At 44.9% G+C, this 12057-nt stretch overlaps 1 protein-coding gene across 3 annotated transcripts in view; it reads right to left on the reverse strand.

Annotated features, from left to right (window-relative positions):
* SCN11A (sodium voltage-gated channel alpha subunit 11) overlaps positions 1 to 11340 on the reverse strand; it is a 110620-nt gene extending 99280 nt beyond the window's left edge. For 2 of the 3 annotated variants that reach the window (XM_016940747.4, XM_016940746.4), the window contains exon 1: positions 1062 to 2336. In XM_016940747.4, the coding sequence (XP_016796236.2) occupies positions 1062 to 1174 (113 nt within the window). In that variant the 5' untranslated portion in view covers positions 1175 to 2336. Of the gene's footprint in view, positions 1 to 1061; positions 2337 to 2439; positions 2559 to 5734 lie in introns of those variants that run through there. The other variant, XM_054681698.1, reaches the window with a different exon arrangement.
* Between the last annotated feature and the right edge of the window lie 717 nt (positions 11341 to 12057).

The raw sequence follows: 12057 nt of genomic DNA on the forward strand, positions 1-12057 counted from the left end.
ACAGAGTCTCACTCTGTTGCCCAGGCTGGAATGCAGTGGCTCACTGGGCTCACTGCAAGCTCCGCCTCCCAGGTTCACGCCATTCTCCTGCCTCAGCCTCCCGAGTAGCTGGGACTACAGGCACCCGCCACCACGCCTGGCTAATTTTTTGTATTTTTAGTAGAGATGGGGTTTCACCATGTTAGCCAGGATGGTCTTGATCTCCTGACCTCGTGATCCACCCGCCTCGGCCTCCCAAAGTGCTGGGATTACAGGCATGAGCCACCACGCCTGGCCTAGAAAATCCATTTCTAAGAGTGTATCTCAAGAAAATAATAATTTAAGAATAGGGCTGCGTGCAGTGGCTCACGCCTGTAATCCCAACACTTTGGGAGGCCAAGGTGGGCAGATCACCTGAGGTCAAGAGTTCAAGACCAGCCTGGCCAACATGGTGAAACCCTGTCTCTACTAAAAATACAAAAAAATTGGCTGGGCACGGTGGCAGGCGCCTGTAATCCCAGCTACTTGAGAGGCTGAGGGAAGAGAATCGCTTGAACCTGGGAGGCAGAGGTTGCAGTGAGCTGAGATAGCGCCATTGCACTCCAGCCTGGGCAACAAGAGCAAAACCCTGTCTCAAAAAATAAAAAAAAATAAAAAAAGAATAGCTTTATTTTTGGCATAGTGAACTCCCATAACAATTTTTTACAAACAAAAACAAAGAATAAGTAAATACATAAATACAGCTTTATGCAAAAAGATTTTTATGACAATGTTATAATCTACTAAAATGCTAGAGTGGTGAAGTACATTATGGTTTATTCACCTGATAAAATATTATATAACCATCAAAATGGATACCTATAAAACTTATGTAAACACAAAGAAAACCACTTAAAATGTGAACATATGTGTGCTGTTCATTACAAATTGTAAAAAAAAAAAGGTCAAAAATAAAACTGATTCTGCCAACATATGTGTTAGAATTATTAGTGACTTTTTCTTTCTCTCCAGCGTAATCATTAACTGTCTTAGGTATATTTGTTTAAAAACTTAGGACAGGTGAGTGAAGGAAAAATACTTACTCTGCAATGTCAGTATTGTTGCTGTTGCTGTTTTTAGCAGGCCCTGTAGCCATGAACACGCAGTTGATGATAACGGTGCCGATAATGAACATGCTGAACAATGTGGCCAGCATCCATTAAGGCAGATATGTTGCAGGATGGCATGCATCATTAGCTACTGGGTAAGACTGGGGGTGCCCCTGATGGTCCCCTTTTCTGCAGGTGCATCTGTCTTCTGACTGTGAATGTTGGATGAGAACAACTCACAACTGTCCCCTCCTGTGGAGAATTGTCCCCTGCTGAATGGCAGCCTCCTCACTTGGAGAGCTACACACCCCCTTCTACATGTCTGAATGACTTAGGCCCTTGCTTCAAAGTGGGACAATTCTGTGGTGCAATTCATGCTCCAGAGTTCCTCGTGGGATCAGAATGAAGGTGACTCAGCTGAGACCATATCCTTGCTTGGCTCTTTGTTTTCCCCCCTTCTGCTTCCCTTTCTCCTTCTCCAGAAAGCACTCCTCTGTTAAATCACTTAAATAAGAATGCCCATATCAGGCTCTGCTTCTAGGGAACCAAACCCAAATAGTTATTCATTGCCATTCTCCTCAATATTTTACTAAATCTACCAACCCATATCTTTTTCTCATTTCCCTGTCTAAAACTTCCTAGTGTCTCCCCCAACCCTTGCATACATCAGAAATGCTTAATAATTCCTACCTGCCTTTACATTTTAAGACTGACATTGCAAACCCTAAGTTTTAAGAGCCTGAAAAGGCATATAAATGGGTAAAATGGGCTGGTGTTCAGCCATAAGAGGGGTGCAGAGGTGGTGAGACAGAGCTTACATGCCCCCTCCAAAGAGGCAGCAATTCCTTACTCTACCCATTTTTGTCAGGTATTAACAGAAATGGGAACCTACCCTTGCCAGTTTCCATCTTTCAAGAAAAGCTGGAAATCTGGAGTATTCATGTTAGAAAGTGTTTTTCAAAGTTTTAAGTACTGTGTAGGTCCAACACAACACATTATCAACTCAATATACTGCACAGGCTGCCAGTTTACATCTCTTTAGGTGTCAGCTTAGATGCACCTTCCTCTAAGAAGCCATCCTTGATGCCTCTAAAGCACAGCAGTGCCTCTCCCTGCTACCACTTTCACACGACCAATCTCACTAAAGAAGTTGCCTGCCTTTTAGTCTATGCCCTTCTGAGGCCATAGGACCCCAGAGAAGGAGATGACATCTTGCTCACATCCAGCACAGTCCCTGCCTGCAGCAGTAGGCACTCAGCCAGTATTTGTAGAAAGAATTAGCTATTTGCTTCCATCCAATAACATGAACACCGTGGGGCACGTGCACTTTTCAAATGATCTGGACTTAGTAAAAGGTGCAATGAAAGGATATGAATGGACTGAGACTCTAATGGCTAAACTTCTGATTGAACTGAAAGGCCCAAAAATGAACAAGGCATGCTTGGCACTGAAGCGGTAGATTGTCCTCTTTCTGTTTAACACCATAAATGTCTGCAAAACAAAAAAAACAATACAAGAAAACACACACATACACAACAGGAATTAAATGCAGTGACAAAACAATATTTATCATGAATTCATTTAGAGAAAATTATAACATAACTGTTGGGCTGTGGAATATTTACCCAATGGGATACTCCAGAATAATCAGAGATGGAAAACACAGGACCTGAAAATACCAAAATTAGGAGTATAGAGGAATAACTGGGGAAAAGAAAACCCTTAATATTGTACTCCATGGTATGTATCAACGGGGAAAGGGACTAGAAGAGAACTTGAAGAGGCAGAAATTGAGCTTGGACATTTAGATTCAGCAGATTATTTTAAATTATTTTGATTATTAACGAAAACTTTGCAATGAATCTTAGAATAAGTGACCTAAAGGGTCCATGTTTGCTATGCCACAGGTCTGAGAAACGCTGTGTGAAATAACCAGTCAATTCTAACCTTGATGATCTTCAAGAAAAAAGTCACCAAGTTTCCTGGATTTGCTCTTTCTTTACCTCTGTGGACATAGGGGCAAATTTCCCTGTGGTTCTTAACCAGCAGGGGAGGTGGGCATTGCCCCTACAGAAGGCATTTGGAAATGTGTGTGAGTATTTTTGATTGTCTGCTGTAATGACTGTGGGCTCTACTGGCCTTTTACTGGGAAGACCCAGGGATGCCAAACAGGACAAACTTGCCAATAGTACATTATGCCCGCCCCCCCACAAAGTGCCCAATGGAGTCCCATTAAAGAACACTGAACCTCTGCCCATTTTCTCCTAGCATGACTCCCTGGGCACTGGGAATGAAGCAGCCCCTGGACAACAACCTGTCACTAACATGTTTCTGACATCCACCTCCAGACCTCCCTTTTTCCATGTAACTGTAATCTAGCTGTCCCCATATCTGTCCCCATGGCTGTCAGTTACAAAAGCCTTCAGAAAGTAAGAGTCATTCCTTTCTCCCCAACTGATGGCTCCTTTCAGATTTGCAAAAAGTGCTACTTGGCCATGTAATACAGCATGTTCTCAGGCAGGAGAGACAGACCTCGGCACCCAGGCCCAATGTTAGCACTGTGAGTGCTACCTTGGCTCAGGTGCCAGAACGTCAGCCACTGCCAACCATCAACCTTCCTTTAATGAGCTGCTGGGATTGACTGGTCTGATGGTTATCTGGCTGCAGGGAAAACTGTGCTAGGATATTTTTCTTTGCCCCCATAATAATGAAATGAGCCACGGGGTTTTTTAAAAATATGAGCCAGGAGCCCAAGACCTGCTTTGGAAATTCTGCGCCTTTCCTTTGAACAGACATACAATTTTGGGGCAGAAACAAACCTCTCTTTGAGATGAGTCACCCCACATTAATAAGTGGTACAATATGGCTCTCCTTCTGTGCCTTTGATTTTGATATTTTATTGATGCCTCTTCTTACTGCTTTAAATATTTTAACTAATGGTGTATTTAACTCTACATGCCAGGGTTTTAATGATTAAAATGATAGGTACTAGCTCCTCCTGCCTGCTTGCTGACACTTCTCTACTTCTTTCCCCTGTTGCTCTTCAAAATGGGGTTTCCAAAGAGAAGTAGCCTGTGATGATAAAAAGCACCCTTGGGTTTGTATCCTAGCTCCACCACTCACTGGCTGCTTGACCTGGCTTAAGCTACTTTCCCAGCTAGGCTCTGGTTTCCTCATCTGTAAGGTAGAGTGCTAATCATGATCACACATACCTCACATGACTGTTGAGGGCACTGGTCATGTGAGATCATGGGTGTGCAGAGCTCTAAACAGATATCGTGTCTTCTTACTTAAAGTGAGGACCCAGGCTGAGAAATGGTGGTCCTAGAATTACCACCCAGGCTGGAAAAGTCCTGTTCTCCCAGGACTGTCAGCTGCACACCAAACTGCTGCCTGACTCATGGGTCTCCTCTCCAGCACTGACGCAGAAGGAGACCTCTACAGTTAACTCACCTCCAACAACTATACCTCCAAGAAGGCCCTGGAATCCTGGGGCATCAGAAAAAGGAGAAACATTGGAGTGTTTTTGCTCCTTCAATTCTTTCCCCCTTGCTTGTCCTTCCTACTTATACTCTACCTTCCTCTGTATATGTGGTCCTCATTTGGCCTGGCAACTCTAAGTCTGTCCCAATTGAAGTACATGCAAATCAGGCAATCTTTCTTTGAAAGGTCAGTTTCTTATGGATGCCAGCCAAAGATGCTCTCAGCATCCCATATTTTCTAGGGCTTCCCCAAACCTCCCAGCCTCCTAGGTCTCTAACCTCAGTATGGCAAGGTGGGGTTTCCAACCTCTGCTGGATCACACTGCGAGGTGATGATGGCAAAATCTTCTGAGCCTTTCCTGAAAGTGCCAAGTGTGCTCACAGCCTCAGGCTCTAGAGCAGTCATTTGGGAGCTCAAAGTTTACATTCCCTCACTCGGGAGCCCCTTCAAGAAACCTTTACTAGAATTTCCCTGCAAGAACTGCATCCAGGCAGATAAAATAGCAAGGCTTTCACATATTTGCATTGAGTTTACATAGAATCTGCATGTGCCCACTTGGTTACTATTTTCTTAGGTTTCATTTATTGAGCTCCTACTATGCATCAGTTGTTGGTTTGAACCCTATTAGTCTCATTTAATAGCCTAGAAAGCCTATTATCCAAGAGTTTTTAAGGTAAAATCTTGTTGCTATAATGAGCATTTCTGGACCATGATATTAATCCTTTGTATCAGTATAATGCATTTTAGTGATAAAGTGCTTTCCCAGCATGTCTATGCTCTAAGGTAGGAACATCAGGCATTATTTCTATTATACAGATTTTAAAAGTGAAGATTAGTAAGGTGACTTGCCCAGAGTCATAAAGCCCATCACTTGAAATGGCCTGTATCTAACTTCTGGGACTACTAGTCCAGTCCTCTTTCCAGACTTCATTTTGTGTTTTCTCTGTTTTCCTTTTATCCTTTTGCAGTCCCTCATCCTCATCTTCTCCTCTAATACATGCATTGCAGAGAAAAAATGAGGACTGAAAGGGGTTTTCAGGACTATCAAGGCAATGCCAGGGGATGACAGCAAAGAAGAGGCACAGCCTGCCTGCTATAAACCCTAAGAGTGGTGTTTGGAGAACCTGTAACACCAGTTACGACTGCATGGTTAGAAACCCCCCCCCCCCCCACCAATGAAGTACCTTATGATTTCGGTAGAATGGGTCCAAGTCTTCCAGAGGCTTTCCTATGAGCTCACGAGGAATGTCACCATAGAGCTTGGGCAACTTCCTGGAGGCCTTTAGGTCAAGCTGAGGCCGAGGCTGGGGTACTTCTCCTGTCTGGTCTTTAGACTTCTTTTTCTCCTTTTGGATGGCAATCCGCTTCTCAATTGCAGCCAGAGAGTCAGAAGTGAAGGGGCGGAAATTCCGCTCATCTGGAAAGATTACTGGGTAGCATCTGTCATCCATCTTCACCCTCAGGACAGAGACAAGCCACAGATCCTCAGAAAGTCCTCAGGAGGCAGGAATAAAAGAGCCTGCCCTAGGATTCCAGTCTTAAAGGATGGTGTCATAAGGATCTACAAAAGCTGAGCTGAGGTCAGGGGCCTTGGGAGCTGATTGGCTGTGAAGATCAGAAGAGATGACCACCACTGTGGGTATAGCAGGAACTTTTGGCATAGACAAAACCAAAGCAGGGCATCATTCCTGGAGGACCTGGCAAGAGGCGGGAAGTTGAGTTCAGGAACAAGTGAGCAGAAGAAGCCCAGTCTCTAAAACTGAGACCCAGACATTAAGCAAGACAATAAGGCTGAGCCGGCTGAACTGCTGAAGTGGGATCTGCAAGTAGCAGGCAAGTGGCCACATGGCCCAAACAAGAGAAAAAGGAATAGGGAATTGACTGGGCCATAGTTACGGATTGCAAAAGCAAAACTGAAAGTGCATGGGTCTTTTCTCACATCCAGTCAGTAAAGTTCTTAAAATGTGATGAAATGGGAACAAAAGAGCCATAAACCTAGGCATGAACTGCGACCCCCATGCCGGCTCTCTCACTTCTAGGACTTCGACCCTAAGAAAGTGAGAGGTGACAGCGTGCTGGCAGTCCTCACAGCCCTCGCTCGCTCTAGGCGCCTCCTCTGCCTGGGCTCCCACTTTGGCGGCACTTGAGCCCTTCAGCCCACCGCTGTACTGTGGAAGCCCCTTTCTGGGCTGGCCAAGGCCAGAGCCGGCTCCCTCAGCTTGCAGGGAGGTGTGGAGGGAGAGGCGCGAGCGGGAACCGGGGCTGCACCCGGCGCTTGCGGGCCAGCTGGAGTTCCAGGTGGGCGTGGGCTTGGCGGGCGCCGCACTCGGAGCAGCTGGCTGGCCCTGCCGGCCCGGGCAGTGAGGGGCTTGGCACCCGGGCCAGGGGCTGCGGAGGGTGTACTGGGTCCCCCCAGCAGAGCCGGCCCACTGGCGCTGCACTCGATTTCTCACCGGGCCTTAGCTGACTTCCCGCGGGGCAGGGCTTGGGACCTGCAGCCCGCCATGCCTGAGCCTCCCACTCCCTCCATGGGCTCCTGTGCGGCCGGAGCCTCCCCGACAAGCACCGCCCTCTGCTCCACGGCGCCCAGTCCCATCGACCGCCCAAGGGCTGAGGAGTGCGAGCGCATGGCGCAGGACTGGCAAGCAGCTCCACCTGCGGCCCCAGTGCGGGATCCACTGGGTGAAGCCAGCTGAGCTCCTGAGTCTGGTGGGGACGTGGAGAGTCTTTATATCTAGCTCAGGGATTGTAAATACACCAATCGGCACCCTGTGTCTAGCTCAGGGTTTGTGAGTCCAATCGACACTCTGTATCTAGCTGCTCTGGTGGGGCCTTGGAGAACCTTTGTGTCTATACTCTGTATCTAACTAATCTGATGGGGACGTGGAGAACCTTTGTATCTAGCTCAGGGATTGTAAACGCACCAATCAGCACCCTGTCAAAACAGGCCACTAGGCTCTACCAATCAGCAGAATGTGGGTTGGGCCAAATAAGAGAATAAAATCAGGCTGCTGGAGCCAGCAGTGGCAACCCGCTCGGGTCCCCTTCCACACTGTGGAAGCTTTGTTCTTTTGCTCTTTGCAATAAATCTTGCTACTGCTTACTCTTTGGGTCCACACTGCTTTTATGAGCTGTAACACTCACCACGAAGGTCTGCAGCTTCACTCTTGAAGCCAGCAAGACCACGAGCCCACCAGGAGGAACGAACAACTCCAGACGCACTGCCTTAAGAGCTGTAACACTCACCGCGAGAGTCCACGGCTTCATTCTTGAAGTCAGTGAGACCAAGAACCCACCAATTCCGGACACAAAAACAGAAAGGGTTTGTTAATAGGGTTACTCTACCATAGGATAATAGCTTCTTTGAGGACTTTCTCTACAGCCACAGGGTTCAAGCTAGACACTGAAAAGCAGCAGTAGTATTCAGGTTGAATGCCTATATTCCCCATGCCAGCCATCCTCTTTCTTTCTTATTTACTGGATGCTAATCTAGGGCTGACTCTTACACCCACTCCAGGAAATTATAGTAAGAAACCCAACATATCACTGGTTTGTTCGTTCAACAATTATATGCCCTGTGTCTGTTCTAGGCATGGTGCTAGGCACTAACGGTGAAGAAACACAGTCCCTGGTCCAACAGTTACACTGTCCTGGAGTAGTAGAAAAGACAAAGACAGGAAATTAAAATAGAACAAATGCTACTACAGGGAGAAGTAGTGGGGCTATGTCTATGCATAGGATAGGTGTCTCATCATAGGATAGGCGTCTCAACAGGGAATCAGGGATTGTTGTCCAAACCTTTAATGTCTAAATTGAGACCTGAAGGAGATGTAAGACTTAGGACAAGAGAAAAAGGGGGACACTAGGATGCTCCAGGGAGAGCAAATAGTGTGTACAGGAACCCTCAGCTGAGAAAGAACATGATGTCCAGCAACTGGTTCTGTTTGCCAGGAATGGGGATTTCATGGAGTGGAATGGCCAATAGGGCTTTACTCAGCAGAGGGAGAGAGTGGGCAGGCCTCTAATCTTTGGTAAAGATCATGGACTTCCCCTGAGGGTAATGGGGAATTACTAAAGGTTTGGGTTTTCATTGCTATTGTTGTTACTGCAGAGGCGAAACACTATCAGATTTGTTTTTGTTGTTGTTGTTGTTGTTGTTTTTAAAGAAAAGCCACTCTAACTATTGGGAATTGGCAGGGATATGGATGGAGCTGGAAGGCCCTTAGCAAACTAACTCAGGAACAGGAAACCAAATACCACATGTTCTCACTTATAAGTGGGAGCTAAATGATAGAAACTCATGGACACATAGAGGGGGACAACACACACTGAGGCCCATGGGAAGGTGGAGGGTGGAAGGAAGGAAAGGATCAGGAAAAATAAGTAATGGGTGCTAGGCTTAATACCTGGGTGACGAAATAATCTGTACAACAAACCCCCATGACACAAGTTTACCTATGTAACAAACCTACATGTGTACCCCTGAACTTAAAATACAAGTTAAAAAAAAAAAAGTCCCTCTAACTGTTGGGGATTGAAAAGGCTTGAGATAGGAAGATAAAGGGGAGGCTAAAATCGGAGAAGTGAGCTTGGAAACTCTTGCAGCAAATCAAATTACAGGGGATGATCTAATGACATGGATGGATTTGAGAGTTAATAAATAGCCTTGACATGAGATTAATGGGAAGAGAGAGACTTGAGGGATGGTCCTTACCGAGATTCCTGGCTTGAGCAGATGAGAGGACAGTGTGGCCACTCACTGAGACAGAGAGTGCAAGAAAAGGAGGGCACTGCGAGGGAATAAATTTGGTATGCAACACATGAAGCTGAAGCTGCCTGGGGAACCTGCAAGTGGAGAGAACCAAAAGGCACTCGAATATAGGGAAATCATAGTTCACACATGTCAGGCTCTGAAAACAGCGTGAAAGCAAAGAAATGTAGCCAAAATTTCTCTTGAAACTCCCTCAGGAAGGCACCATACTAAAGAGGCATCCCAATTCATTACTTAAACGAGTTCAATACAACCAGCTTTTCTTCCAGGGCCAGAACCAGACACTCTTTCTTCAGGTTAGCCCCAAACAAAGTAGTTGGATTGTGTTTCAGGGCCATGATAAAGGCAATGTATGATCCTTCAAGTATACTATGATTAGGGCAAGCAATGATAATACTGTGAGAGCCCTATGTCAGCTGAAACTGAATGTAGGACTGTAGATTCATCACTGTCTGTCCCACATTCATCCAGAGTCAAGCTCATTATTGATAGGTCTGGATGATGGAATTCCCTGCACTATTTCAATTTCCCCCTCCTCATGAACATGTGTAATTGAATTTGTATGAATGAAGTGGGCATATAATGAGACTCTGCTGCATTTGACTCTAGAGCTCAAGAAAGACATTTAATTCAGAGCATAAGTCTTTTGCAGTGAACACAATATGGATGCTAGTCAATCCTGTAAAATGGATGCGCTGTGAAAGACCCTGGATGGTAAAACCTGGACCCTATGCTCAGTTACAGCAAGGAGTCCAGTGGCAGGTGCTGCCATTCTAATGGGGCGATTAAAGAAGCAACTGGACACTTTCACCCTGCCATTTTGACTCTGGGAGATATTTTGCCTGGGTTCTTAAGAAAGAGAAACTTGCTAAAAATAAATATAACACAAAATAAAACTGACAACCCCTGAAACTGTACACAGTAAAATTTGTTATAGATGATTAAAAAACAAACAAACAAACAAACAAAAAAAACAAAAAAAAAACACACACCTAAACAACCACATCTTAAAAGTAACATTGGCCAGGCACAGTGGCTCATGTCTGTAATCCTAACACTGTGGGAGGCCAAGGCAGGTGGATTACCTGAGGTCAGGAGTTTGAGACCAGCCTGGCCAACATGGTGAAACCCTGTCTCTACTAAAAATACAAAAATTGGCTGGGAATGGTGGCATGCACCTGTAATCCCAGCCACTTGGGAGGCTGAGCAGGAGAATCAGTTGAATCCAGGAGGCGGAGGTTGCAGTGAGCCAAGATTGTGCCACTGCCCTCCAGCTTGGGTAACCCAGCCAGACTCTGTCTCAAAAAAAGAAAAGAAAAGAAAAGTAACATTGAGGCCAGGTGCAGTGGCTTACACCCACTGGGAGGCCAAGGCAGACAGATTGCTTGATACCAGGGGTTTGAGACCAGCCTGGCCAACATGGTGAAAACCCATCTCTACTAAAAATGAAAAATTAGCTGGGTGTGGTGGCGTGTGCCTGTAATCCCACCTACTCAGGAGGCTGAGGCACAAGAATCGCTTGAACCAGGAGGTAGTGGTTGCAGTGAGCTGAGATCACTCTACTGCACTTGAGCTTGGGCCACAGAATGAGACTCTGTCTCAAAAAAAATGAAAGTAATATTGAAAACTGCAAAAATTGACCCAGGAAAAGGAAAACTGAATAAAAATTATGAACTCAAATAAATCTGACAAAATAAAACCACATGCAGTATGCAGTAAAATTTCCTTATTAACTGAAAAAACAATTAATGGAAGAATCAAGTATTCTTTAATAAGTAAACTCAGGAAAATTCGACTGCGAAAATCAAGGCTGCATCCACAAAATAGATAAAATTGATAAATTAATAGAAAATCAATATGGCACAAGCTGTAATTGGTAAAATTTGAAATGACTCAAACCCTTATGGTGAAATTTGTACAGAAATACTTAATTCTGAAAATTTTCTGTGCAGAAAATAGATTGCATTGCTAGAAAATTGATCAAAGAATTAAATTAGCTAAGTGCAATTATTTTCCAAGTCCTGCTAACAAATTTGAAGATAAAATTTTCAGATTCTGAATGACTCTTTACAAAAAAAATTACTTGAGTATATACTCCCAAACAATGAAAAGAGAATTCAGAAAAGCAGGATGCATGGAATCCAAGACATTATGTCCTTAACCGAAGAGTGCAATAAAATATTTCTGGTCAACCACACATCAATAGGCTTAAGAAGCAATTGCTCAACCACCATGGCACATGTATACCTATGTAACAAACCTGCACGTTTGGCACAAAAGCCCGGGTATGGTATCTCATGCCTGTAATCTCAGCACTTTGGGAGGCTGAGGCGGGCAGATCAGGAGGTCAGGAGTTTGAGCCCACCCTGGCCAACATGGTGAAACCTCATCTTTACTAAAAATACAAAAATCAGCCAGGCGTGGTGGTGCGTGCCTGTAATCCCAGCTACCTGGGAGGCTGAGGCAGCAGAATCACTTGAACCCTGGAGGTGGAGGTTGCCATGAGCCAAGACTGAGCCATTGTACTCCAGCCTGGGTGATAGAGGGAGACTCCGTCTCAAAAAAAAAAAGCAAAAACAAACAAACAAACAAAAAGAAGCAATTGCTCTAACTGACAGAAAAGTCAGAGAATCCTGGGAAAAATATTTAAACTATAAAGAAAATTTTATGTAACAAAAAATATGTTTCAGAAAATGGTTTTTCCAAATGTTAAAAGAAAGGTAATGAGAAATTCCA

This window comes from Pan troglodytes, chromosome 2 (assembly GCF_028858775.2).
Source record: "Pan troglodytes isolate AG18354 chromosome 2, NHGRI_mPanTro3-v2.0_pri, whole genome shotgun sequence".
Taxonomy (NCBI): Eukaryota; Metazoa; Chordata; class Mammalia; order Primates; family Hominidae; genus Pan; species Pan troglodytes.